Source organism: Amblyraja radiata, chromosome 10 (genome assembly GCF_010909765.2).
Source record: "Amblyraja radiata isolate CabotCenter1 chromosome 10, sAmbRad1.1.pri, whole genome shotgun sequence".
NCBI classification, from domain to species: Eukaryota; Metazoa; Chordata; class Chondrichthyes; order Rajiformes; family Rajidae; genus Amblyraja; species Amblyraja radiata.
Genome location: NC_045965.1, coordinates 63,192,574 through 63,219,233, shown reverse-complemented (window position 1 = coordinate 63,219,233; position 26,660 = coordinate 63,192,574). Strand labels below are relative to the sequence as shown.

The following is a 26,660-nucleotide window of genomic DNA, read 5'->3' as shown; positions in this document are numbered from 1 at the left end:
TTCTTGATTAGTACGGGCGTCAGGGGTTATGGGGAGAAGGCAGGAGAATGCTAGTCAGAGGTTCAGCGCAGCGGTAGAGTGGCTGCCTCACAGCGCCGGAGACCCGGGTTCGATCCTGACCACGGGTGCTGTCTGTACGCAGGCCTCGCCGGTCAGAAGAGTACAACTTGCCGCAGATAGACACAAGATGCTGGAGTAACTCGGCGGGACGGGCAGCATCTCTGGAGAGAAGGAATGGGTGACGTTTCGAATAGGTGACGTTCAGAAGAGTATAACATGCCAAAGAAAGAAAGAAAACGCTGGAGTAACACAGCGGGACAGGCAGCATCTCTGGAGAGAAGGAATGGGTGACGTTTTGGGTCGAGACCCTTCTTCAGACTGAGAGTCAGGGGAGAGGGAGACTAGAGATATGGAAGGGTATGGTGTGAAAACGACAGATCAAGGGAGAGGATAATAATAATAATAATGGATGGGATTTATATAGCGCCTTTCTAATACTCAAGGCGCTTTACATCACATTATTCATTCACTCCTCAGTCACACTCGGTGGTGGTAAGCTACTTCTGTAGCCACAGCTGCCCTGGGGCAGACTGACGGAAGCGTGGCTGCCAATCTGCGCCTACGGCCCCTCCGACCACCACCAATCACTCACACACATTCACACACATTCACACACAGGCAAAGGTGGGTGAAGTGCCTTGCCCAAGGACACAACGACAGTATGCACTCCAAGCGGGATTCGAACCGGCTACCTTCCGGTTGCCAGCCGAACACTTAGCCCATTGTGCCATCTGTCGTCCCGATGATCAAGGATGATCAAGGAAGTGTCGAAGGGCTCATCATTAGCCGAGATGAAGGTGACAACAAGGCTTGCAAGCAGGGATAACTTGCCTCCATGTTATTTTGTCGAGAATGACGGCGGCACGGTGGCGCAGCGGTAGATTTGCTGCCTTAGAACCAGTTTCGATCCTGACCGCTGGTTCTGTCTGTACGGAGTTTGTGCCTTCTCCCCGTGACCTGCGTGTTTTTACTCCCAGATCTACGGTTTCCTCCCACACCCCAAAAGACGTACAGGTCGGATGTAGGTTAATTGGCTTGGTACAAATGTAGCGTTAGTGTGCGGGGATCGCTGGTCGGCACGGACTCAGTGCGCGGCTGGGCCTGTTTCCGTGCTGTATCTTTTAACTAAACTGAAATACATTTCTCCTTTTTGTTCCCTAGATGCTGTTGTCCAGCCCCTACATGCAGAGGAACCCTCTCCTACGTAAAATCACCTTGCTGGCATATGGATCATTGGTGCAAAGGTACTGCACCACCATCCGGATCTGTCCTGATGAAGCTCTCCAGGTTTGTGAGTAAGGTTGCTAACTGTTCCGCATTAGCCGGGACATCCTGTATATTGGGCTAAATTGGTTTATCCAAGGACCGCCCTTGTCCCGTATTTGACCACTACTACTCGGGTCGAGGGGACTGTCGGGTCGGAGCGCCGCGTCCGGCCCCGCCTCACTCCCGTCCCGACGTAGTGCAGCCCATGGAGTGCAGCAGCAGCAGCAGCAGCTCCTCGCCCGTGGCCCCGTCGGTCGGCAGCCCGGCCAGCTGTCCGACTTTCGGACCTTCGCTTACCGCCGACACCACCACCACCCCTCGTCCTTCTCACGGCCGATCATCGGTTCACGAGTTGGATGGGGTGCCGGACTTTGCGCGGGACCCCGGGCCAAAACTCCTCAGCTGGCCCGCCGGCTGGGCTTTGTGTGCAGTCCAGCACCCGGGCCAACTCATCATTCACCCAGCCACGGCCGAGTCGGTCAACGAATTGCTGTCGGGAATTTGTCCCGTATTTTGACCTTTTCTCCCTTATTTGGGAGTGAGAACGTTGGCAACCCTCTACGTGAGTGGATGTGGAGAGGATGTTTCCACCAGTGGGAAAGTCTAGGACCAGAGGCCGCAGCCTCAGAATAAAAGGACCTACCTTTAGAGAGGAGATGAGGAGGAATCTCTTTAGTCAGAGGGTGTTGAATCTGTGGAATTCATTGCCACAGAGGGCTGTGGAGGCCAAGCTGCTATAGCAATATGAATAGTAGACCGGCACCTCGAAAACGTTAAAAACTAGATCTTCACATTTATTAAACTTTTAAAATTCCAAACAAATTTGTAAAAGTTATAAAAATAAATATTATTAATTAAAATAGGCTGTTAGCTTAAGCATCTTACACGACAAAGATGTGCCATAAACACCAAGAGCAAGATGATAGATTAGTTCAGTTTAGCATTGTCACGAGGTACAGCGAAAAGCTATTTGTTGCGTGCTATGCAGTCAGCGAAAAGACTATCCGTGATTATAATCAAACCATCCACAGTGTACAGATACAGGATAAAGGGATTAACATTTAGTGCAAGGTAAACTCCGATAAAAGATAGTTTGAACGTCTCCAATGAGGCTGATGGGAGGTCAGGACAGCTCTCTAGTTAGATAGATTGATAAACACTTTATTAATCCCCTTATTCAGGGGAAATTCTGATGTCCATGCAGCACACTAATAAAATACAACACAGTATTCATAAAGAAATTCAACACCAAAACATCCCCCCACAGTGATTCCCACTGTGGGGGAAGGCACAAAGTCCAGTCCCCATCCTCTTGTCCACCCATAGTCGGGCCTATTGAGGCCTCCACAGTCGCCGCCACGGCGCCCGATGTTCTCGCCGGGTGATGGTACTCCGGCGTCGGGAGAACCCCCAACAGCTTGGGGTGCTGGTTAGCTGGTGGTAGGATGGTTCAGTTGCCTGATAACAGCTGGGAAGAAACATGTCCCTGAATCTGGAGGTGTGCGTTTTCACACTTCTGTACCTCTTGAATGAATGAATGAATGAATGAATGAATGAATGAATGAATGAACGAACGAACGAACGAACGAACGAATGAATGAATGAATGAAGGAATGAATGATGAATGAATGAATGAATGAATGATGAATGAAGGAATGAATGAATGAATGAATGCCGGAATGAATGAATGAATGACTGAATGACGGCCTGAATGCCTGAATGAATGCCTGAATGACGGAAGGATGAATGCCTGCCTGCCTGAATGAATGCCTGCCTGAATGAATGCCCCTGAAGGCCTGAAGGAATGTCCTGAAGGCCTCCTGCCTGAATGCCTGAATGCCTGCCCTGAAGCCATGAAGGAATGACGCCTGATGCCTGCCTGAAGGCCTGAAGGCTGCCGGAATGAAGGAATGCCGGCCTGAAGGAATGAAGGAATGAATGAATGAAGGAATGAAGGAATGAAGGAATGAATGAATGAATGAATGAATGAATGAATGAATGAATGATATTCTATTGTCAAATCTTAGCTGATGGGAGAGGGGAGAAGAGGGAGTGACTGGGGTGAGAGTTGTCCTTGATTATGCTGGTGGCCTTGCTGAGGTGTTACTTGCCGTTACTGAGATATCTTTTCATAAATTCTAGGTGCAGAATTAGGCCATTCGGTCCATCAAGTCTACTCTATCTCTCCCTCCCAACCCCATTCTCCTGCCTTCTCCCCATAACCCCAGACGCCCGTACTAATCAAGAATCTTTCAATCTCGGCCTTAGATATATTTCCATTGATGGGGCTGGGACACCCAGAGGAAACCCACGCGGTCACTGGGAGAACGTGCAAACTGGCTGGTCTATCTTTCCCTCTCCACCCCATCCTCCTGCCCCCTCCCCGTAACCTTTGAGTCTTTGTTTCCCTGCAGCCGCTCCACGAGCTGGTGGTGGAAGCCGGGAGCCGGGGTCACGAAGAGGAGACGGTCCTCGGCCTGAAGGCCATCGGCAACGCGGGCCAAGCGGCCAGCCTGAAGCGCATCCAGAAACTGCTGCCCGGCTTCAGCAGCGGGGCCAGCGGCGTCTCCAACAACATCCATGCCGCCGCCGTGATGGCCCTGCGCAACATCGGCAAGAAGGAGCCGCGCAAGGTGAGGCCCAGGGGGCACGCTGGCACCCGAGGAATGTCCACATTGATCCCCTGCCACCCTGCCCATGTCCTCACTGAGGATGAGGATGAATCATGATATACATAGAGTCTAATTTAATCCAGTTTAGTCTGGTTTAGTCGGGTTTAGTCTAGTCTGGTCTGGTCTGGTCTGGTCTGGTTTGGTTTGGTTTGGTTTGGTCTGGTCTGGTTTGGTCTAGTCTAGTCTAGTCTGGTCTGGTCTGGTCTGGTCTAGTCTGGTCTAGTCTAGTCTAGTCTAGTCTAGTCTAGTCTAGTCTGGTCTGGTCTGGTCTGGTCTGGTCTAGTTTAGTTTGGTTTGGTTTGGTTTGGTTTGGTTTGGTCTAGTTTGGTCTGGTCTGGTCTGGTCTGGTCTAGTTTAGTTTAGTTTAGTTTGGTTTGGTTTGGTTTGGTTTGGTTTAGATTAGATTGGTTTGGTTTGGTTTGGTTTGGTTTGGTTTAGTCTAGTCTACTTTAGTCTAGTCTACTTTAGTCTAGTTTACTTTAGTTTAGTTTAGTTTACTGCTGCGCCACCGTGCTGCCATGTTCTTACAAGAGATGGATTATTCAGGTCAGAGTTAGTCCTGGCATTGCGTTCAGCACAGACATTGTGGGCCGAAGGGCCTGTTTTCCTGTGCTCTACTGCACTATGTTGTAATTCAGTTTCATGGAAGCAGTCAAGACGGTGGAAGTGGAAGGTTGCTTTTCAGATTGCAGGCCTGTGACCTGTGACCTGTGACCTGTGACCTGTGACCTGTGGTGTGCCAAGTCTGTCTAAGAATAATGGACTCGGAAAATATGCCAAAAAGGTTGGGTAACCATGGAGCACGAGGATAGGTGCCAAACGCGGGCAGGTGGGACTGGCGTAGTTGTGGCATCTTGGTCTGCATGGGCAAGTTGGGCCGAAGGGTCCGTTTCCATGTTGCATGACTATGACTGTGGTTGGGTCAAATGGCTTCATTCTGCACCAACAGAATGGAGGCCTCGAGCTGGTACCATTACAATATTGAAAAGACATTTGGACAGGCACATGGATAGAAGAATAGAATAGAATAGAATAGAATAGAATAGAATAGAATAGAATAGAAGAATAGAATAGTTTCTTTATTGTCATTGTAACATGAACCATGTACAACGAAATTGTAAAATGTCATCCAGTCAGTGCACCATTCAAACATTTCTAAAAGCTAACGATACATACAAGGTAAAATATTTAAAAAGATAAACAACTAAAATAAATATCATAAAAATAGCACGCATAAACACCCAGCCCTACATCCTTCTGTCGATTTCATGTATGTATGTATCGCCCCTGCGTTCCTTGGCGGCTACATTTAGTGCCTTTATAGCAGTGGGGTAAAAACTGTTTTTAAGTCTGTTTGTCCTTGTCCTTGTAGATCTGTACCGTCTGCCTGACGGTAACAGTTCAAACAGGGAGTGTCCGGGGTGGGAAATGTCCTTTATAATACTCTGGGATTTTTTGATGCAGCGGGAACTGTGTAAGTCCTCCAAGGTAAGGAGAGGGCATCCGACAATCCTCTGGGCGTTGTCAATGGCCCTCTGGAGCGCTTTCCTCTGAGCCGCTGTGCAGCTGGTGTACCATACGCATACACAGTATGTTAGGAGGCTCTCAATGGAGCACCGATAAAAGGACAGCAGCAGTCTCTGAGTGATGTTATTCTTCCTGAGCACCCTCAGGAAGTGCAGTCTCTGCTGGACCTTTTTCAGCAGCGCAGAGGTGTTCACGCTCCACGTCAGGTCCTCCTCAATATGGATTCCCAGGAAGCGGAAATCCGCCACCCTCTCCACACAGTCCCCTCTGATAATTAATGGTACCATGTCCGTTTTATTCTTCCTGAAGTCTATTATTATCTCCTTGGTCTTTAAGGTGTTAAGGAGCAGGTTATTTTCTCCACACCACACTTTCAGCTGCTCCACCTCATCCCGGTAGGCGTACTCGTCCCCCCCGGAGATGAGTCCCACCACCGTAGTGTCATCCGCAAATTTGACAATGGTGTTGCTGTGGTGGGCGGGGATGCAGTCATGTGTGTAGATGGTGTAGAGCAGGGGGCTCAGCACGGAGCCCTGTGGAGAGCCGGTACTGAGGCTGAGGGCCGTGGATGTGTGATGGCCCACTCTGACTCTCTGGCTGCGACCCGACAGGAAGCTATTTATCCACATGCAGGTGGAGTGTGGAAGTCCCAAGTCCCCCAGTTTGTCCACCAGTTTGTGGGGAAGGATGGTATTAAAGGCAGAGCTGTAGTCCACAAAGAGCATCCGCACGTAGCTCCCCGGCTGCTCCAGGTGGGACAGTGCAGCATGGAGAGCTGTGGCTACAGCGTCCTCTGTAGATCTATTCGCTCTGTACGCAAACTGGTGGGGGTCAAAGCTTCGGGGCAGGAGTGATGTGATGTGACCCCGGACCAGTTTTTCAAAACACTTCATCACCACTGGTGTGAGTGCGACTGGCCGGTAGTCGTTGAGGCTGGAAATGTGGGGTTTTTTGGGCAAGGGGACTATGGTTGCGGACTTCAGACAGGGTGGAACAGTGGACTGGGCCAGAGACTGGTTGAAAATCCTCGTACAGACTCCAGCCAGCTGGTCAGCGCAGTCCTTCAGCACGCGTCCAGAGACGCCGTCGGGTCCAGTAGCCTTCCTTGGATTGATGGCCCGCAGCGTGCGCCTCACCTCATGCTCCTCTATCTTGAGGGTTAGGCTGCTGTGGACCATGTGGTGTGATGTGGCTGTCTCTGGTGGCTCCACTTCAAAGCGAGCAAAGAAATGTTTAGTGGGATACGGGCCAAACAAGGGCAGATGGGGCATCTTGCTTGGCATGGGCAAGTTGGGCCGAAGGGCCTGTTTTAATTATGAATGACTCTGTGAATTTGGGGAGACACGGTGGCACAGCGGTAGAGCTGCTGCCTCACAGCGCCAGAGACCTGGGATCGATCCTGACTACGGGTGCTGTCTGCACCAAGTTTGTACTTTCTCTCCATGACCTGCGTGGGTTTTCTCCGAGATCTCCAAGAGAGAGTTAGAATTAGCTCTTAGGGCTAAAGGAATCAAGGGATATGTGGAAAAAGCCGGAACAGGGCACTGATTTTGGATGATCAGCCATGATCATATTGAATGGCGGAGCTGGCTCGAAGGGCCGAATGGCCTACTGCACCTATTTTCGATGTTTCTACGTTTCAGTTTCCTCCCACACTCTAAAGACGTACAGGTTTGTAAGTTAATTGGCTTGGTATGAATGTAAAATGGTCCCTAGTGTGTGTAGGGTAGTGTTAAGGGGCTGTCCCACTGTACGAGCTAATTCAAGAGCTCTCCCGAGTTTAAAAAAGATCAAACTCGTGGTAAGCACGTAGAATGTACGTAGCGGGTATGTCGGAGCTCGGGACGTCTCTTAGCGGCACGTAACTCTAACGGCAGGTACTCGGGAAATGCGGTAAGCTCGTGAAGACGCGTGACGATTTTTCAACATGTTGATAAATGTCCACGAGAGCCCCGAGTACCTACGGGCGGCCATTACCGTAATTCTCCGAGTTCCAATCAAGGGAAACTCAGGAGAACCCTTGAATTAACTCGTACATTGGGACAGGCCCTTTAGTGTGCGGGGACTCGGTGGGCCGAAGGGCCTGTTCCCATTCTGTATCAAACTAAACTCATCTAAATCAGATACCATTCCTCCAATTATGCGTGTGGCCTCACTCTGTCACTGGAGGAGGGCCAGGCCAGAAAGGTCGGTGTGGGAATGGGAAGGGGAGTTGAAGTGTTTGGCAGATGGGTAGATCGGGAGATCGCCAAATTAGGCCAAGGCAGATGTTAGACCAAGGACGATATGTTTCCAAGTCAAGATGGGGCAGGACTATCATCTTAATTTAATCAAAGTCCTGTTGAGGTACCTGTATCTGTAAGGTAAAGAAGATTGAGGGGGGTTCTAATAGAAACTTACAAAATTCTTAAGGGGTTGGACAGGCTAGATGCAGGAAGATTGTTCCCGATGTTGGGGAAGTCCAGAACAAGGGGTCACAGTTTAAGGATAAGAGGGAAGTATTTTAGGACCGAGTTGAGAAGAAAAAAAATTTACACAGAGAGTGGTGAATCTGTGGAATTCTCTGCCACAGAAGGTAGTTGAGGCCAGTTCATTGACTATATTTAAGAGGGAGTTAGATGTGGCCCTTGTGGCTAAAGGGATCAGAGGTGTATGGAGAGAAGGCAGGTATGGGATACTGAGTTGGATGATCAGCCATGAATGAATGGCGGTGCAGGCTCGAAGGGCCGAATGGCCTACTCCTGCACCTATTTTCTATGTTTCTATGTAATTGTATCTGTATCTCTAAAGTGAACTAAATTTATGAGCCCTGTATCTGCGACTGACCAGGCTGTGCTCTCCAATGCAGGTGCAGAACATCGCCATGCAGTTGGTGATGAACACTAGGAACCGTGCTGAAATGCGTATGAGGGCCTTCATTGTGCTGATGGAGACCAAACCATCCCTGGCCTTGATCACAACCGTGACGGACTCGATGAGCAGAGAGACCAATGTCCACCTGACCAGCTTTATATATTCCTACATGAAATCACTGGGGGGCTCCTCAGTGCCAGAGCTCCAGTCACTGTGAGTATAAGACATAATTGTGGATGATCGGCCATGATCACATTGAATGGCGGTGCTGGCTCGAGGGGCCGAATGGCCTACTCCTACACCTATTGTCTATTGTCTGAGACATATCTCCTGTATCTCAATGGATATTTTTAAGACGAAGCTGGTTAGATTCTTGATTAGTGCTGGTGTCAGGGGTTATGGGGAGAAGGCAGGAGTATTGCGTACAGTTTTGGTCTCCTAATCTGAGGAAAGACATTCTTGCCAGAGAGGGAGTACAGAGAAGGTTCACCAGACTGATTCCTGGGATGTCAGGACTTTCATATGAAGAAAGGCTGGATAGACTCGGCTTGTACTCGCTAGAATTTAGAATTCAGGCTAGATGCAGGAAGATTGTTCCCGATGTTGGGGAATTCCAGAACAAGGGGTCACAGTTTAAGGATAAGGGGGAAATCTTTTAGGACTGAGATGAGAAAAACATTTTTCACACAGAGAGCGGTGAATCTCTGGAATTCTCTGCCACAGAAGGTAGTTGAGGCCACAGTTCAATGTCTATATTTAAGAGGGAGTTAGATGTGGCCCTTGTGGCTAAAGGGATCAGGGGGTATGGAGAGAAGGCAGGTACAGGATACTGAGTTGGATGATCAGCCATGATCATATTGAATGGCGGTGCTGGCTCGAAGGGCCGAATGGCCTACTCCTGCACCTATTTTCTATGTGTCTATGTTTTCTATAAACCTTCCGAGTCGTCCACTTCTTACCGGAGACCGCGGAGACTGGAAATCCATATAAAATTCACAGATTCACTGGCACTTCTCCAATCACACCTGTTGCATTTCCACCATCTCCACTGTTTTTCCAACCTTTGTGGCCATCTCCTCCCTTCTCTCCCCCCACTTCACCCATCTGCTAATTAATCCCTTCACTTGTCAGCTCCTGCCTCATCCCTACCTACCAGCTATTGTCCCTCTATTCCAGTCTTGACAAAGATCCAGGCCCGAAGCCTCATCTGTCCATTCCCTCCACTGTTCATGCCATTGGAGTGCAAGTAGACCATTCGGCACATCGAGTCTACTCCGCCGTCCAATCGTGGCTGATCTATCTTCCCCTCTCGACCCCATTCTCTTGCCTTCTCCCCTCATTAATCAAGACACCCATCGATGCCCTCGCGAATCAAGAAAGTCGATCTTCACTTTAAACATGGCCTCCACGGCAATGGATTCCACAGATTCACCACCCTCTGCCCAAAGAAATTCCTCCTCATCGCCCTTCGAAAGGTACATCCTTTAATTCTGAGGCTGTGCCCTCTGTTCCCAGACTCTCCCACTAGTGGAAGCATCCTCTCCGCGTCCACTCTATCCAGGCCTTTAACTATTTGGTAAGTTTCAGTGAGTCCCCCCCCCCCCCCCACCCCTCACGCACAGGGTGGATGGTGTATAGAAGAAGCTGCCAGAGGAGGTAGTTGAGGCAGGTATAACAACCGCTTGAAAGGGTTCAGAAAAGATTTACGAGGATGTCGCCCGGACTAGAGGGTGTGAGCTGCAGGGAGAGGTTGAGTAGGCTGGGTCTCTATTCCATGGAGCGTAGGAGGATGAGGGGAGATCTTATAGAGGTGTACAAAATCATGAGAGGAATAGAGTCTCTTGCCCAGAGTAGGGGAATCGAGGACCAGAGGACATAGGTTCAAGGTGAAGGGGAAAAGATTTAATAGGAATCCAAGGGGTAACATTTTCACACAGAGGGTGGTGGGTGTATGGAACGAGCTGCCAGAGGAGGTGGTTGAGGCTGGGAGAATCCCTACGTTTAAGAAACAGTTGGACAGGTAATAATAATAATAATAATAATGGATGGGATTTATATAGCGCCTTTCTAATACTCAAGGCGCTTTACATCGCATTATTCATTCACTCCTCAGTCACACTCGGTGGTGGTAAGCTACTTCTGTAGCCACAGATGCCCTGGGGCAGACTGACGGAAGCGTGGCTGCCAATCTGCGCCTATGGCCCCTCCGACCACCACCAATCACTCACACACATTCACACACAGGCAAAGGTGGGTGAAGTGTCTTGCCCAAGGACACAACGACAGTATGCACTCCAAGCGGGATTCGAACCGGCTACCTTCCGGTTGCCAGCCGAACACTTAGCCCATTGTGCCATATGTCGTCCCGCGCCATCTGTCGTCCCTGGTACATGGATAGGAGGACATGTTTGGAGGGATATGGACCAAGCGCTGGCAAGTGGGACTAGTGTAGCTGGGACTGTGTGGGCAAGTTGGGCCGAAGGGCATGTTAACACGTTGTATCACTCCATGACGAATTTAATCACTCTATGACGCAATCTAAGCGCATTTAAAAGACCTTGGAAACTTTATTGTCATTCAGACCTTTCGGTCGGAATGAAATGTTGTTGCCTTGCAGTCATACATATAATAAAATAATAAAACACACAATAAACACAAATTTAACATCCACCACAGTGAGTCCACCAGACACCTCCTCACTGTGATGGAAGGCAAAAATCTTAAGGCATGGACAGTTACATGGAAAGGAAAGGTTTGGAGGGATGTGGGCCAAATGTGGGACTAGTGTAGATGGGGTATCTTGGTCAGCAAGGACGTGTTGGGCTGAGGGGCTGTTTCCGTGCTGGGTGACTATTTGACTCACTCATGACTTGCAACTGAATTAATGACTTCCTAACTCATTCATTCTCCCAGAGCCGCCATTTGCAACATCGCAGTCAAAAGGCTGAGCCAAAGGTGCGACAGACTCAGCTACAGGTACAGCAAAGGATTTCACTTTGGACTGTTTAGAGGTAAGTGGGACTGGGAATCTGTTGCCTCAATCTCATTTCTTTAATAATGTCGTAAAAGAAAGCACAAGAAAACGCACCAACAAATCTACTTCCTTTGAAGTCTTAGAACGTTCGACATGTCCCCTACAACTCTCACCAACTTCTACAGATGCGCCATAGTATAGTTTAGTTTCGTTTAGAGATAGAGTGCGGAAACAGGCCCTTTCGGCCCACCGGGTCCGCGCCGACCAGCGATCCGTGCACACCCACACTATCCTACACCCACTAGGGACAATTTTTACATTTACCAAGCCAATTAACCTACAAACCTGTACGTCTTTGGAGTGTGGGAGGAAACTGAAGATCTCGGAGAAAACCCACACAGGTCACGGGGAGAACGTACAAACTCCGTACGGACAGCGCCCGTAGTCGGGATCGATCCCGGGTCTGCGTTCGCTGTAAGGCAGCAACTCTACCGCTGCGCCACCGTGCACCACAAGCATTTTATCGGGATGCATCACAGCACGGTTTGGGAACAGCTCCATCCAAGACCGCAAGAAATTGCAGGGAATTGTGGACGCAGCCCAGACCGTCACACAAACCAACACGTGACAATAAACTAAACTAACCAATTGGCTTGGTAAACATTATAACAGAAATTGTCCCTAGTGTGTGTAGGATAGTGTTAGTATGTTGGTCGGCACGGGCTCGTAAAAAGCAATCAAGTTAACCTCAAGTACAATAGATAGAGCAAAGAGGAAGATACTGAGTACAGAATATAGAATGAATGAATACGTTTATGAATGAATAAATAAGTCTATTGGCCAAGTATTCACATACAAGGAATTTGTCTTGGTGCTCCGCCCGCAAGTGACAACATGACATACAGTGACAGTTAGGAATAACACATAAAACATTAAACATTAATAATAAAACATTATCGATTCATATAATATAGTTCTCATGTATATCGATTAATATAGTTCTCAGAAGATAGACACAAAAAGCTGAACTCAGCAGGTCAGGCAGCTTCTCTGGAGAAAAAACAGGTGATGTTTCGGGTCAAGACCCTTCTTCAAACTGAGAGCCAAGGGAAAGGGAAATGAGAAATACAGAAGGTACTTAGAACAACTGAATGAAAGATAAGCAAAAAGGGCATGGTGGTGTATCAGTTCCATAGACAAAGTCCAATGTCCGCAATGGGGTAGAGGTGAATCGGACAGTGCGTTAGCTAATGGAAGGACCGTTCAGAAGCCTGATAACAGGGGGGAGGAAGCTGTTCCTGGGTCTGGTGGTGCTCGCTTTCAAGCTTCTGTATCTTCTGCCGGACGGGAGCGGGGAGAAGAAGGAATGACCGGGGTGGGACAAGTCGTTGATTACGTTGGCTGCTTTTCCAAAGGCAGCGCTGAGTGCAGACGGAGTCGATGGTGGGGGAGACTGGTCTGTGTGATGGACTGGGCAACATCCGCGACCCACTGCAATTTCTAGCAGTCTTGGGCAGAGCCGTTCCAAAACCCAGCTGTAATGCAACCAAGTAGCCTCGCAAAATAGGTCTCTTGCAAAGATAGAAAAAGTTCACTTACAAGAGCTGTGATTGTGACGTTGTTAACAGAAGCATTTGAATGTCGAGAACTATTCCTGCAGATAAGTTTTTGGCTGGAATCGAGGGCAACCTTTACCAAATCAAGAAGTCGGAAGGGATTCTCCCGACGACCTTGATCGCCAACTTCAAGTCCTATGGCCTCGGCGTCTCCAGCGACTTTTTGGAGGTAATTCTACCACAAAGTATCCGTTGTGGCTCTGCTGTCATTGACCGGGGGACTGGTGATGGGATCTAGGGAGTAGGCCAGGGCTGAGGATGTCCTGGTTGGGTTGCTCTTAGGCCTGGCCAAGCCGGCCATCCCGCGAGTCACGGCACCAGGCGGAAGAGGGCTTTACTGGGGTTGTACAGTGGTTATTAGAATATTTGTAACATGGATGTCTGATGATTTTGTAACATGGTGGTGGGTGTTGTCACCGCAGTTTTGGTTTCTTTGGTTTTTGTATCGTATTGAAATTAAATAAATTATTTTTTGGTACAAGTATCCGTCAGAATAAGCATCACCCGCTTTGTTCTGTCCGGCTGCTGACGTTACTGATGATAACCCCGTGATAGTGAATGGTGAACCATATGTACAATGTTACAAAGTGTTCAATGTTGTCCCAATGGTCCCGTCTTCATTCTCTACACCTCACGCTGCCTCGGCAAGGCCAGCAGCACAATCAAGGACCAGTCGCACCCTGGCCACTCCCGCTTTTTCCCCCTCTCTCCCATTGGGCAAGAGGTACAGAAGTGTGAAAACGCACACCTCCAGATTCAGGGACAGTTTCTTCGCGGCTGTTATCAGGCAACTGAACCATCCTACCACAACCAGAGGGCAGTCCTGTACTACTATCTACCTCATTGGTGGCCCTCGGACTATCTTTGGGACGACAGATGGCACAATGGGCTAAGTGTTCGGCTGGCGACCGGAAGGTAGCTGGTTCGAATCCCGCTTGGAGTGCATACTGTCGTTGTGTCCTTGGGCAAGACACTTCACCCACCTTTGCCTGTGTGTGAATGTGTGTGAGTGATTGGTGGTGGTCGGAGGGGCCGTAGGCGCAGATTGGCAGCCACGCTTCCGTCAGTCTGCCCCAGGGCAGCTGTGGCTACAGAAGTAGCTTACCACCACCGAGTGTGACTGAGGAGTGAATGAATAATGCGATGTAAAGCGCCTTGAGTATTAGAAAGGCGCTATATAAATCCCATCCATTATTATTATTATTATTATTATCTTTGATCGGACTTTGTTGGCTTTACATGGCATTAAACATTATTCCCTTATCTCTATACACTGTCTCTATACACATGTCTCTATACACTGTAAATGGATCGATTGTAATCATGTATTGTCTTTCTGCTGACTGGTTATAAGACCATAAGGTCACAAGTGATAGGAGTAGAATTAGGCCATTCGGCCCATCAAGTCTACTCCACCATTCAATCACGGCTGATCCTTCGCTCCCTCCTAACCCCATTCTCCTCATAATCTCTAACACCCGTAGCAATCGAGAATCTATCTATCTCTACCTTAAATATATCCACTGACTTGGCCTCCACAGCTTTCTGTGGCAAAGAATTCCGCAAATTCACCACCCTCTGACTAAAGACATCTCTCCTCATCTCCTTCCTAAGGGAACGTCCTTTAATTCTGATGCTGTGACCTCTGGTCCTCGATTCTCCCATGGGTGCAAACATCCTCTCCACATCCACTCTATCCAGGCCTGATATGTAACGTTTCGCGTCTGGACTACAAGGTCATCTTGAAGTTATTTTGTGTTCCACGCATGAGAAAACTGGGAAGATGCTACAAAAACCTTTCACCGTACCTCGGTACACATGACAGTAAACCAAACGGAACAGAAAGGAACTCTCGATCCTTAACCAACCTCCGGCATCTGCCGCAATATTGATATTTATGTTTGTGTTTATGAAGGTTGGTATCCAGATGGAAGGAATACACCATGCCTTGTCCAAAGGCAGCCAATCTTACGGGAGAGGACTGAGGAACAATGACACCGAACACATTGTGGGAAAGGTAAGGAGGGTTGCTTGTTCATTCAATGGATCAATGTTCCTCTTGTGTCCCATGTACAGGAGTACTGTCAAATTCATTGTTGGCACGCGGTTCAGTAAAGTGCTGCCCCAATCCCCAGTTAAGGGCCTGTCCCATTTACGAGACCTTTACTGCCGGCACCTGAGATAGGTCGCCGAAATTTTCACCATGTTGGAAACTCAGTGGCGACCAGAAAGATGCTACAACTCTTTGGAGACCTCTCACGACCATACAGGCGACCCCTGGCGACATGTCGCGGGAGACCTCTCACAACCATAGGAGACCTCTCACAACCATACAGCCTGTCGTGAGAGGTCTCCAAAGAGTCGTAGCGTCTTTCTGGTCGCCGCTGAGTTTCCAACACGTTGAAAATTTCGGTGACCTATCACGGGTGCCGGCAGCCGCCTGTAAAGGTCGCGTAAGCGGGACAGGCCCTTTAGTGTACAAATGATGCACAGGTCTGAGTGCGTCGGCAGGAATTGTGTGCACAGGGTAAGTTTGGAATGGTTCACACACACGAGGTGCAGCCGTGTGTGTTTTAGACCGTTCCAAAGTTACCGCGCGCGCACACAATTCCACCGAAGCACGAAATAGACCTGTGCATCATCTGTTTTATAGAATGGGGGGAAAAAAGCAAAATTAAAATTAAAATCTGCTATTTACCAAATCATGCATCCGCTAATTACTTCCCCCCCCACAATTATTAAAACAGGCTCAGGTTCATTATGTTTCGTCACTTGAAATGTCTACCAAATCGACGTTTTCGAGCTATGCGTAACTTTCCAACTTAGAGAATCCATTCTAGCCCTATCAACATATGACAGTCCCCTGAACAAATCCTCCCTTCATTCTCAGCGGCCCACCCCACTGGATCCCCTTTGTTCTCTGTGGCCCTTGCCGAGTCCCCTCTTTGTTCTCCGCTCCCCACACAGGCTCCCCCCATCATTCTCAGTGCCCGAGCTTCCTCCCCTTTGTTCTCAGCGCCCCCCCCCACTGGGTTCCCCCCTTGTTCTGAGCTCCCCTCCCCACCGGGTCCCACTTAGTTCTCCACAGTCTCCCCCCGCTTGGCTAGCTGTCAGCAGTGCGGGTCTCTCTGCTGATGTCCTGTCATCTCATGTTGCTTCACCCCCCGATCTTTGTTCCCCCTGCAGGTGTCCGACTGGAAACCGATGCCCCCAATTAAAACCATGGCCAGCGCCTACATCAAGTTGTTCGGCCAAGAGATCGCTTTTGTCGAACTTAACCAGAATGGCATCCAAGAGCTCATGAAGGTATGTGGATGGCTGGTGCGTAAGTCTTAAAACATTGAACATAGAACGCGGAACATAGAACAAAACGTCACCCATTCCTTCTCTCCAGAGATGCTGCTTGTCCCGCTGAGTCACTCCAGCATTTTGAGTCTATCTTCAATGTAAACCAATGTCTGAGTTCCTTCCAACACATAGAACATAGATGTTTTCAAGAGAGAGTTAGATTTAGACCTTGGGGGTGCAGGAATCAAAGAATATGGGGAGAAAGCAGGAACGGGGTACCGATTTTAGATGATCCGCCATGATCATATTGAATGGCGGTGCTGGCTCAAAGGGCCGTATGGCCTACTCCTGCACCTATTTTTCCATGTTTCTTTGTTTCTACACATCTTTCGAGAACATAGAACATAGAACGTTGAACATTGAACATGTACAGCACGAGGACAGGATCTTTCTCCCACGCGGTCCCGTGGAGAACGTGCAAACTCCGTACAGACAGCACCTTTGGTCGGGATTGAACCTGGGTCCACTGCACTTAAATGAATGATGCCCCCACCAACTTCACTATCAATCACCAGCATTGAGAGATGCAAGGCAGTAAAGGCCATGCGGCCCATTGTGCCTGTGGCAATGCTTCCTTGAGAAACAGTTAGACAGGTGCATGGATAGGACAGGTTTAGAGGCATATTTGCCAAACACGGGCAGGTGGGATCAGTCTGAAGAAGGGTTTCGGCCCGAAACGAAGCCTATTTCCTTCGCTCCATAGATGCTGCCGCACCCGCTGAGTTCCTCCAGCAAGTTTGTCTACATTCCAGAACTCCAGAACAAGGGGTCACAGTTTAAGGATAAGGGGGAAATCTTTTAGGACCGAGATGAGGAAAACATTTTTCACACAGAGAGTGGTGAATCTCTGGAATTCTCTGCCACAGAAGGTAGTTGAGGCAGTTCATTGGCTATATTTAAGAGGGAGTTAGATGGGGCCCTTGTGGCTAAAGGGATCAGGGGGTATGGAGAGAAGGCAGGTACAGGATACTGAGTTGGATGATCAGCCATGATCATATTGAATGGCGGTGCAGGCTTGAAGGGCCGAATGGCCTACTCCTGCACCTATTTTCTATGTTTCTATGTTTCTATTCGATTTTCCAGCATCTGCAGTTCCGTCTTGAACAGGTGGGACCAGTGGCGGACTGGCCAGGGTGTCAGCTTGCCCTATGGCAAGTGGCTCCCTATATCAAGTAGGCCCCATATATCAAGTTGCCCTATATCAAGTGGGCCCCCTATATCAAGTGGGCCCCCTATATCAAGTGGGCCCCTGATGAAGTGGGCCCCTGATGAAGTGGGCCCCCTTTGTCTCCTGGCAACCAATATTTTTAGACCCAGTACGCCGAAGGGCCTGCTTCCACCACTCTATGACTCTAAAGTGCTGGAGGAACTCAATGGGTCAGGCCACATCTATGGAGGGGAAATGGACAGTTGGCGTTTCGGGTTGGAGTCCAAAGGTTCTACGTAATTTGCAAAATGAATTGGAAATGTATCTGTTTCTACACTGTGTGACTTTATGACACTATGACTCCAGACGATGCTCACTGCCGTCCTGTCTCCTTGTTGAACAGGCAATGAATAACCGAGCAAGAAGGGACGGGGTTATCACAAGATACATTAACCAGCTCCAGCGGGGAATTTCAACAAAATGGACCAAATCCTTGTTGGTCTCGGAGGTCCGGCACATGGTGCCGACATCAGTGGGTCTGCCCTTGGAACTTGCATTCTATTACACTGTGGTCTCAGCCATCACGGCACAGGGTAAGTATTAGGTAGAAACAAGGACATTAGAAGGTGCAAATCCAGAGCCAACAAGATCATGGGAGACCCCTTCCGCCCCAGCAACAGACTGTTCCAGCTGCTACGGTCAGGCAAACGCCTCTGTTGCCATGCTTTGAAAACAGAGAGGATGAGAAGGAGTTTCTTCCCAGAGGCCATTAGAACTGTAAACTCCTATCTCACCAGGGACTAACTTAATGTACCAATTTACTGTTGGGTGGTGTCTTTTTAAAATTGCTGTTTTTTCTTCTTTTTTTTTCTCTTCCCACAAATATGTAATTACTGATTCTGTTCAATTCTGTTTTGTAGTTTTTTTGCACAATCCGCAAGCATTGCCACTGTTCATTTCACTGCACATCTCGTATGCGTATGTGATGAATAAACTTGACTTGACTTGACTTGGAGAAACTCAGCGGGTGAGGCAGCATCTATGGAGCGAAGGAAATAGGCGACGTTTCGGGTCGAAACCCTTGGTTTCGACCCGAAACATCGCCTATTTCCTTTGCTCCATAGATGCTGCCTCACCCGCTGAGTTTCTCCAGCATTTTTGTCTACCTTCCATTTTTCAGCATCTGCAGTTCCTTCTTATACAACTGCAGATTTTGTTTTTAGTTTAGAGATACAGCACGGAAACGGGCCCTTCGGCCCACCGGGTCCGCTCCGACCAGCGATCCCCGCACATTAACGCAGCCCTACACTCACGAGGGATAGTTTTTCTACCTTTTACACCAGGCCAATTAACCTACAAACCTGCACGTCTTGTGGAGTGTGGGAGGAAACCGAAGCTCTCGGAGAAAACCCACGCAGGTCACGGGGAGAATGTACAAACTCCGTACAAACGGCACCCGTAGTCAGAATCGAACCCGGAGCATTTCGGGTCAGGACCCTTCTTCAGACTGATTGTCCCGACCCAAATCATCACCTGATCATGGCTGATCATCCCCAATCGGTACCCCGTTCCTGCCTTCTCCCCATATCCCCCGACTCTGCTATTTTTAAGAGCCCTATCTAGCTCTCTCTTGAAAGCATCCAGAGAACCCGCCTCCACCGCCCTCTGAGGCAGAGAATTCCACAGACTCACCACTCTCTGTGAGAAAAAGTGTTTCCTCGTCTCCATTCTAAATGGCCTATTCCTTATTCTTGAACTGTGGCCCCTAGTTCTGGACTCCCCCAACATCGGGAACATGTTTCCTGCCTCTAGCATGTCCAAACACTTAACAATCTTATATGTTTCAATGAGATTACCTCTCATCCTTCTAAACTCCAGAGTGTACAAGCCCAGCTGCTCCATTCTCTCAGCATATGACAGTCCCGCCATCCCGGGAATTAACCATGTAAACCTACGCTGCACTCCGTCAATAGCAAGAATGTCCTTCCTCAAATTAGGGGACCAAAACTGCACACAATACTCCAGGTGTGGTCTCACTAGGGCCCTGTACAACATTGTAATCATGTATTGTCTTTCCGCTGACTGGTTAGCACGCAACAAAAGCTTTTCACTGTACCTCGGTACACGTGACAATGAGCTAATCTAAACTAAACTAAACTGACCATTGCCTCATTTCTCCAACAGCCAAAGTGAAGTTCGATCCAACCCCATCCAATTTAACGATGCCTCAGTTCCTGAACAGTAGTATTCAGATTGAATCTCAGCTGGTTGCAAGGTAATTACTTCACAGGACAGATGGGACAAGTACAATGAACCCATTCGGGCACAGCGGAGAAGCACAGATGGGGACACTGTAGATGCTGGAATCTTGGGTCGACTGGGCTTGTATTCGCTGGAATTTAGAAGGATGAGAGGATATCTTATAGAAACAGTATAACATTCTTAGGGGATTGGGCAGGCTAGATGCAGGAAAAATGCTTTTGATGTTGGGGGAGTCCAGAACCAGGGGTCACAGTTTAAGAATAAGGGGTAGGCCCATTTAGGACTGAGATGAGGAAAAACTTTTTCACCCAGAGAGTTGTGGATCTGTGGAATTCTCTGCCGCAGAAGGCAATGGAGGCCAATTCACTGGATGTTTTCAAGAGAGAGTTAGATTTAGCTCTTAGGGCTAAAGGAATCTGGGGATATGGGGGTAAAACAGGAATGGGCTACTGATTTCGGATGAACAGCCATCATCATATTGAATGGCGGTGCAGGGTCGAAGGGCACCTATTTTCCTGCACCTATTTTCTATGTCTCTATGTTTCTATGTAGACCACAAAATGAACAGTACGCCACAAGAACAAACCTTGTGACACACAATTTTTGTGCTGAACATGATGCCAAGATCAACTCTTATCTGCCTACACACAATCCATAATCCCTCCATTCCCTGCATATCCAGAATGCCTATCCTAAAGTATCTTATATGACTCTGCCTCCACCACCACCCCTGGCAATGTGTTCCAGGCACCCATTACCATGACGAGAGATGGATCAGCCATGACTGAATGGCGGAGTAGACTTGATGGGCCAAACGGCCTAATTCGGCTCCTATCACTTATGACCCTCTGTGTAAAAATGTTGCCCCCAACACATCTCCTTTAAACTTTGCTTTTCTCACCTTAAAGCCAGGCCTTGTAGTCTTTCATTTTACCATCTTGGGGAAAAAAAGTTTTTTGTCCATCTCTGCCTCTCATAGTTGTATAAAACGTCTATCAAATCTCCCCTCAACCTTCAGAGCCCAAGAGAAAATAATCCAAGTGCTGGAGTGGTCCAGCAAGTCAGGTCACTCAGGGCTGGTGGGCTGGCAGCTCAGTCACTCAGGGCTGGTGGGCTGGCAGCTCAGTCACTCAGGGCTGGAGGTCTGAAGAAGGTTCTCAACCCAAAACACCACTTATGGGTCTTCTCCAGAGATGCTGCCTGACCCGCTGAGGTACTCCAGCATTTTGTGTTTGTATCTGGAGGACATGGAGAGGAGCCGAGGAGAAGCATTGATTCTAATCTTGTTCGCACTGCTTGCTTGTAACGGCCGGGGGCTCACAATCTCTCTGTCTCTCTCCCCAGTTCTGTGAAGGACGTGATAGGCATCATGGGGATAAACAGCCCTCTGATCCAGGCTGGAGTGGAAGTACAACTGAAAACCAGCACTCTCGTCCCCCTGAACGTCACTGGCAAAGTAAACTACAAGAAGAAGAACGTTCAAATAGAGACACCCCCTCTGCAACGGGAAAGGCAACTGCTCTCCGTCAGGTAACAGCAGAGCAACCTGTTGCACTCTGCAACGGTGGGAAAGCGGTTAGAGAGTATCGCAGGCAGTCTTGGTCAATGTGGGCAAGTTGGGATATTGGGCCAAGCATCGGTAAATGGGACGAGATCAGATGGGCATCTTGCTCAACATGAGCGGGTTGGGATATGGGCCAAAGGTCCACATACGCAATCTGTGATTTGGGACAAATGTGGGGAAATAGGACGAGCTTAGATGGTGCATCTTAGTCAGCATAGGTAAGTTGAGATATGGGACAAACTTGGGTAAATGGGGCTAACATACCTTGGTCGGAGTGGGCAAGTTGGGATATGGGTCAAACACAGCTAAATGGAACTAGCTCAAGTTGGAACATCTTGGTTGCTGTGGGCAAGGTATTATACAGGCCAAACACAGGTAAATGGGATTAGCTCAGTTGGGACATCTTGGTTGCAGTGGGCAAGATGTTATACGGGCCAAACATAGGTCAATGGGATTAGCTTAGATGGTCAGCATCTTGATCAACATGGGTGAGTTGGGATATGGTATAAATGTAAATTGTCCCCTAGTGTGTGTAGGATAGTGTTCGTGTGCGGGGATTGCTGGCCAGCGGGGACCCGGTGGGCTGAAGGGCCTGTTTCCGCGCTGTATCTCTAAATGGTGTCCTCCTGCAGAACACGGTCTTTTGCATTCTCGAGAAACATCGAGGACTTGGCCGCAGCGAGAATCACACCACTGGTTCCAAGTGGCGAGTCTGGAGTGAGGATCAGGATGTGGAAACTGGCAAAGAATTCAACCGGAGATGACCAAGACATGATGGTAAGTGCATGTTCTTGGTGCTTGGAGATGGAAGGAACTGCAGATGCTGGTTTACAAAAAAAAAGACACAAAGTACCGGAATCGACAATAGACAATAGACAATAGGTGCAGGAGTAGGCCATTCGGCCCTTCGAGCCAGCACCGCCATTCAATGTGATCATGGCTGATCATCCCCAATCAGTACCCCCGTTCCTGATTTCTCACTTTCCCCTTCCGCCCGCCCCCTTCCATCTATATTCTTGATTGTATGAGCGGTCCGAAGGTCATAAGGGATAGTTGCAGAATTAGGCCATTCGGCCCATCAAGTCTACTCAGCCATTCAACCATGGCTGATCTATCTCTCCCTCCAAACCCCATTCTCCTGCCTTCAGACCCCACAACCCCTGACACCCGCACTAATCAAGAATGTATCTATCTCCGCCTTAAAAATATCCATTGACTTGGCCTCCACAGCCTTCTGTGGCAAAGAATTCCACAGATTCACCACCCTGTGTCCTGACCTACCATCTACCTCATCGGAGACCCTCAGACTATCTTTAATCAGTCTTTACTGGACTTTATCTTGCAGTAAACGTCATTCCCTTTATCCTATATCTGTACACTGTGGGCAGCTTGATTGGAATCCTGCATAGTCTTTCCGTTGAATGGATAGCACACAACAGTTTAGTTCAGTTCAGTTTAGTTTAGTTAAGATTATTGTCACATGTACCAAGTCACAGTGAAAAGCTTTTTTGTCCCGTGCTATCCAGTCAGCGGAAAGACTATACATGATGACAATCGAGCCGTCCACACTGTACAGATACAGGATAAAGGGAATAACGTTTAGTACAAGATAAAGTCCATAAAATTCTGACTAAAGATAGCCGAGGGGCAAAAAAGCTTTTTACTGTACCTCGGTACACGTGACAATAAACTGTATTCCTTCCTCTGGCTTCACATTTCATGCTTCTTCTAATCTCATCTCCTCATCTCACACTTTTTGTCATTTCATCACCGGCCTTTGTCCAACCATCTGACAATCAAAAGACCCCCTGACCTGTATCCACCTATCACTTACAGTAAGATGGACACAAAAAGCTGGAGTAGCTCAGCGGGGCATTTGCCACGATTTGGCTTGCCCTAATTTCTCTTCCAGTCCTCTCGCACCCCCCCACCCCTCACCCCCCCCCCCCCCCCACCCCCACACCCCCTCCCTACAACAATCAGTCTGAAGAAGGGTGTCGACACAAAATATCGCCCATCCATGTTCTCTAGAGATACTGCCTGGCCCGTTGAGTTACTCCAGCACTTTGTATCTGTTCCTGTTGCTTGCTCCTTGAGCTATGTTCTGGGATTTGGAGCAGAGCAGTGGCGCAGCGGGTGGAACTGCTGCCTTTAGTCGGAGGGGAGTTAATCCGTGGAACTCATTGCCACAGAGGGCCGTGGAGGACAAGGCAGTGGATATTTGTAAGGCAGAGAAAGACAAATTCTTGATTAGAATGGGTGTCAAGGGTCATGGGGAGAAGGCAGGAAAATGGGATTAGGAGGCAGAGATAGATCAGCCATGATTGAATGACGGAGTAGACTCGATGGGCCGAATGGCCTAATCCCACTCCTATAACTGTTCAAGAAGGAACTGCAGATGCCGGAAAATCGAAGGTACACAAAAATGCTGGAGAAACTCAGCGGGTGCAGCAGCATCATATAGCACTCCTATAACTTGTGGACTTGTGAACGCACGGCTCCAAAGATGCCAACTTTGACCCTGACCACAGATGATGTCTGTGCGGAGTTTGCAAGTTCTACCTGTGAGTGCGTGGGTTTCCTGTGCTTCATTCTAACATCCCAGAGACAAGCGAGTTTGTACGTTAATTTGCCCTCTGCAAATTGTCCCTGGTATGTAGCGAATGCAAAGTGGGAATACATAGAAATACTGTGAGAGGGTGATTGATGGTTGACATGGACGCAGTGGGCCGGAAGGTCTGTTTCCATGCTGTATCCCAAAACTAAACTAAACTAAACTAAAATAAACTAAACTAAACTAAACTAAACTAAACTAAACTAAACTAAACTAAACTAAACTAAACTAAACTAAAAGAAGGTCCCGACCCGAAAAGTCATCCATGTTTTCCCTCCAGAGACACTGCCTGACCCATTGAGCTACTCCAGCACTTTGTGTCTATCTTTGGCATAAACCAGCACCTACAGTCCTGAAACAGGCCCTTCAGCCCAGCGAGTCCGTGCCGGCCATCGATATTGAAACATGTAAGATTATTAAGGGATTGGACTCGCTAGAGGCAGGAAACATGTTCCCAATGATGGGGGGAGTCCAGAACCAAGGGCCACAGTTTAAGAATAAGGATTTAGAACGGAGCTGAGGAAAAGAAATTTCACTCAGAGTTGTGAATCTGTGGAATTCTCTGCCTCAGAACGCAGTGGAGGCCAATTCTCTGGATGCTTTCAAGAGAGAGTTACAGCGCTCGCAGCGCCAGAGACCTGGGTTTGATCCCGACCACAGAGTGTATACATTCCCCACGTGACCACATGGGGTTTCTCCGGGTGCTCCAGTTTCCTCTCACACTCCAAATACACATGTGCCTGTAGGTTAATTGGCTTTGGTCAAAATTGTAAATTGTCCCTAGTGTGTGTAGGATAGTGTTAGTATGTGGTGTAATAGACAATAGATAATAGGTGCAGGAATAGGCCATTCGGCCATTCAAGCCAGCACCGCCATTCAATGTGATCATGGCTGATCATCCACACTCAGTACCTCGTTCCTGCCTTCTCCCCATATCCCCTGACTTTGCGATCTTTAAGAGCTCTATATTAACCTTCAACTTTGTACACAGTATTAGTGAGACCACATTTGGAACACTGTGTACAGTTCTGGGGTCCATACTTAAGAAAGGATGTACTAGCCCTGGAGGCAGTGCAGCGAAGGTTTACAAGATTAATTCCTGCAATGAGGGGATTGACATATGAGGAAAGGTTAAGTAGGCTGGAACTCTACTCTTTGGAGTTTAGAAGAATGAGAGGCGATCTCATTGAAACGTATAAGATCGTGAGGGGCCTTGATCGGGTGGATGCACCGAGGATGTTCCCAATGATCGGGGAAACTAGAACTAGGGGACATAGTTGCAGAATAAGGGGGGGCTCTTTTAAAACTGAGATGAGGAAGAACTTCTTCACCCAGAGGGTGGTTAATTTATGGAATTCACTGCCCCAGGGAGCAGTGGAAGCAGAAACATTAAATATATTTAAATCTAAAATAGATGGTTTTTTAGCTGCCAAGGGGATAAGGGGCTACGGGGAGAGGGCAGGGATATGGACCTAGGTATGGTTAGTATAGTAAGACCTGAGTGATCTCCTGGACAAGTGTCGATCGCCTGGATTGGGGTCGGAGAGGAATTTCCCGGATTTTTTTCCCGAATTGGACCTGGGTTTTTATCCGGTTTTTTGCCTCCCCCAGGAGATCACGCGGTTCTTGGGGTGGAGAGGGGAGATAGAGGTATAAAGGGGAGGGTAGTGTCTTGTGTTCTGTGTCTTGTGTCTACTGTTTGTGGGTAAGGGTGTCTGTTTAGTGTTCAGCCATGAGCGAATGGCGGTGCGGGCTCGACGGACCTGGTGGTCTACTCTCGCACCTACTTTCTATGATTCTATGATTCTATGATAACTGGTTTTGATTGTGACTGTCTTTCAGGGGAGAGTGTTGCCTCTTGCCATTCCCAAAGGGTCTGTCTGCTCTGCTGAAGACCCTCCAGTCATCCCAAGCCCAACAGTCCAGAAGAGCTGTGTGAAGGCCAACACCTTTGGATTTCAAATGTGTTACGAGACCAGCGTGGAAGAGACTGGCCTCACCACCAACTCCCCCTTGTACAAAATGGTCGGAGATAAATCGATGGACATCGCAATCAAACCAGGTGAAGGCAACGTGAAAGTAAACATTTTCGTCGCCTATTTCCTTCGCTCCATAGATGCTGCTGCACCCGCTGAGTTTCTCCAGCATTTTTGTGTACCTTTGAAAGTAAACATTGCTTTGCCAAAGCATCCTTCACAACCTTTGGATTTTACACGTCGATTTTTACACCCAGGTGCAGGACAGGTTTAAGGGCATGGCCCACTTAGGCGACTTTTTAGGCGAGCGCAGGAGACTCTGCCTTCGCCACATGTTCGCTGGTGGTCTCTGGTGAGTCTCCTTAATGGTCGCGAGGCGTTCCCGCATTCTGGGAACTAGTCGCGGCCTCAGTGTGGTCGCGGCAAATTTTTCAACGTGTTTTCAGCAAAAAATTTCTGCAACCAAAAATTGGTCACCATGGAGAAAATCGATACTTTTGTAGTCGTAGGTGCAGTTGTAGTGAGGTCGCCGCGTAGTTATAGGTCGTCGAGCTAGTCGTAGGTAGTTTTAGTCAATCGCTTTTGTTGACCGGGTATTTTCATTGGCTCATTGGGGGGAAAAAAACCGTAAGCATGAGTTTTCAGAACCAAGGAGAAACGACCGTCTATTTTAAATGTCCGCCGAATGTCACAGCTGTGTATCTCTGGCTTATTAAAAGTTGTCTGGCTTCTTAAAAGTGTCTCCACTCCTTCTCTCCCCCCCCCCCCTTCTCCCCCCCCT

The 26,660-nt window shown here is 48.5% G+C and overlaps 1 protein-coding gene across 1 annotated transcript in view; it reads left to right on the top strand.

Annotated features, from left to right (window-relative positions):
* LOC116977414 (vitellogenin-like) overlaps nucleotides 1-26,660 on the top strand; it is a gene marked incomplete at its 5' end in the record, with an annotated part of 82,880 nt that overhangs the window by 13,627 nt on the left and 42,593 nt on the right. The window contains 12 exons of the mRNA XM_033027842.1: nucleotides 1,222-1,347; nucleotides 3,741-3,959; nucleotides 8,374-8,591; nucleotides 11,292-11,389; nucleotides 13,013-13,137; nucleotides 14,884-14,985; nucleotides 16,155-16,274; nucleotides 17,867-18,056; nucleotides 19,648-19,738; nucleotides 21,070-21,255; nucleotides 21,922-22,066; nucleotides 25,746-25,965. Coding sequence (XP_032883733.1) covers nucleotides 1,222-1,347; nucleotides 3,741-3,959; nucleotides 8,374-8,591; nucleotides 11,292-11,389; nucleotides 13,013-13,137; nucleotides 14,884-14,985; nucleotides 16,155-16,274; nucleotides 17,867-18,056; nucleotides 19,648-19,738; nucleotides 21,070-21,255; nucleotides 21,922-22,066; nucleotides 25,746-25,965 — 1,840 coding nt within the window. The remainder of the gene's footprint in view (nucleotides 1-1,221; nucleotides 1,348-3,740; nucleotides 3,960-8,373; nucleotides 8,592-11,291; nucleotides 11,390-13,012; nucleotides 13,138-14,883; nucleotides 14,986-16,154; nucleotides 16,275-17,866; nucleotides 18,057-19,647; nucleotides 19,739-21,069; nucleotides 21,256-21,921; nucleotides 22,067-25,745; nucleotides 25,966-26,660) is intronic.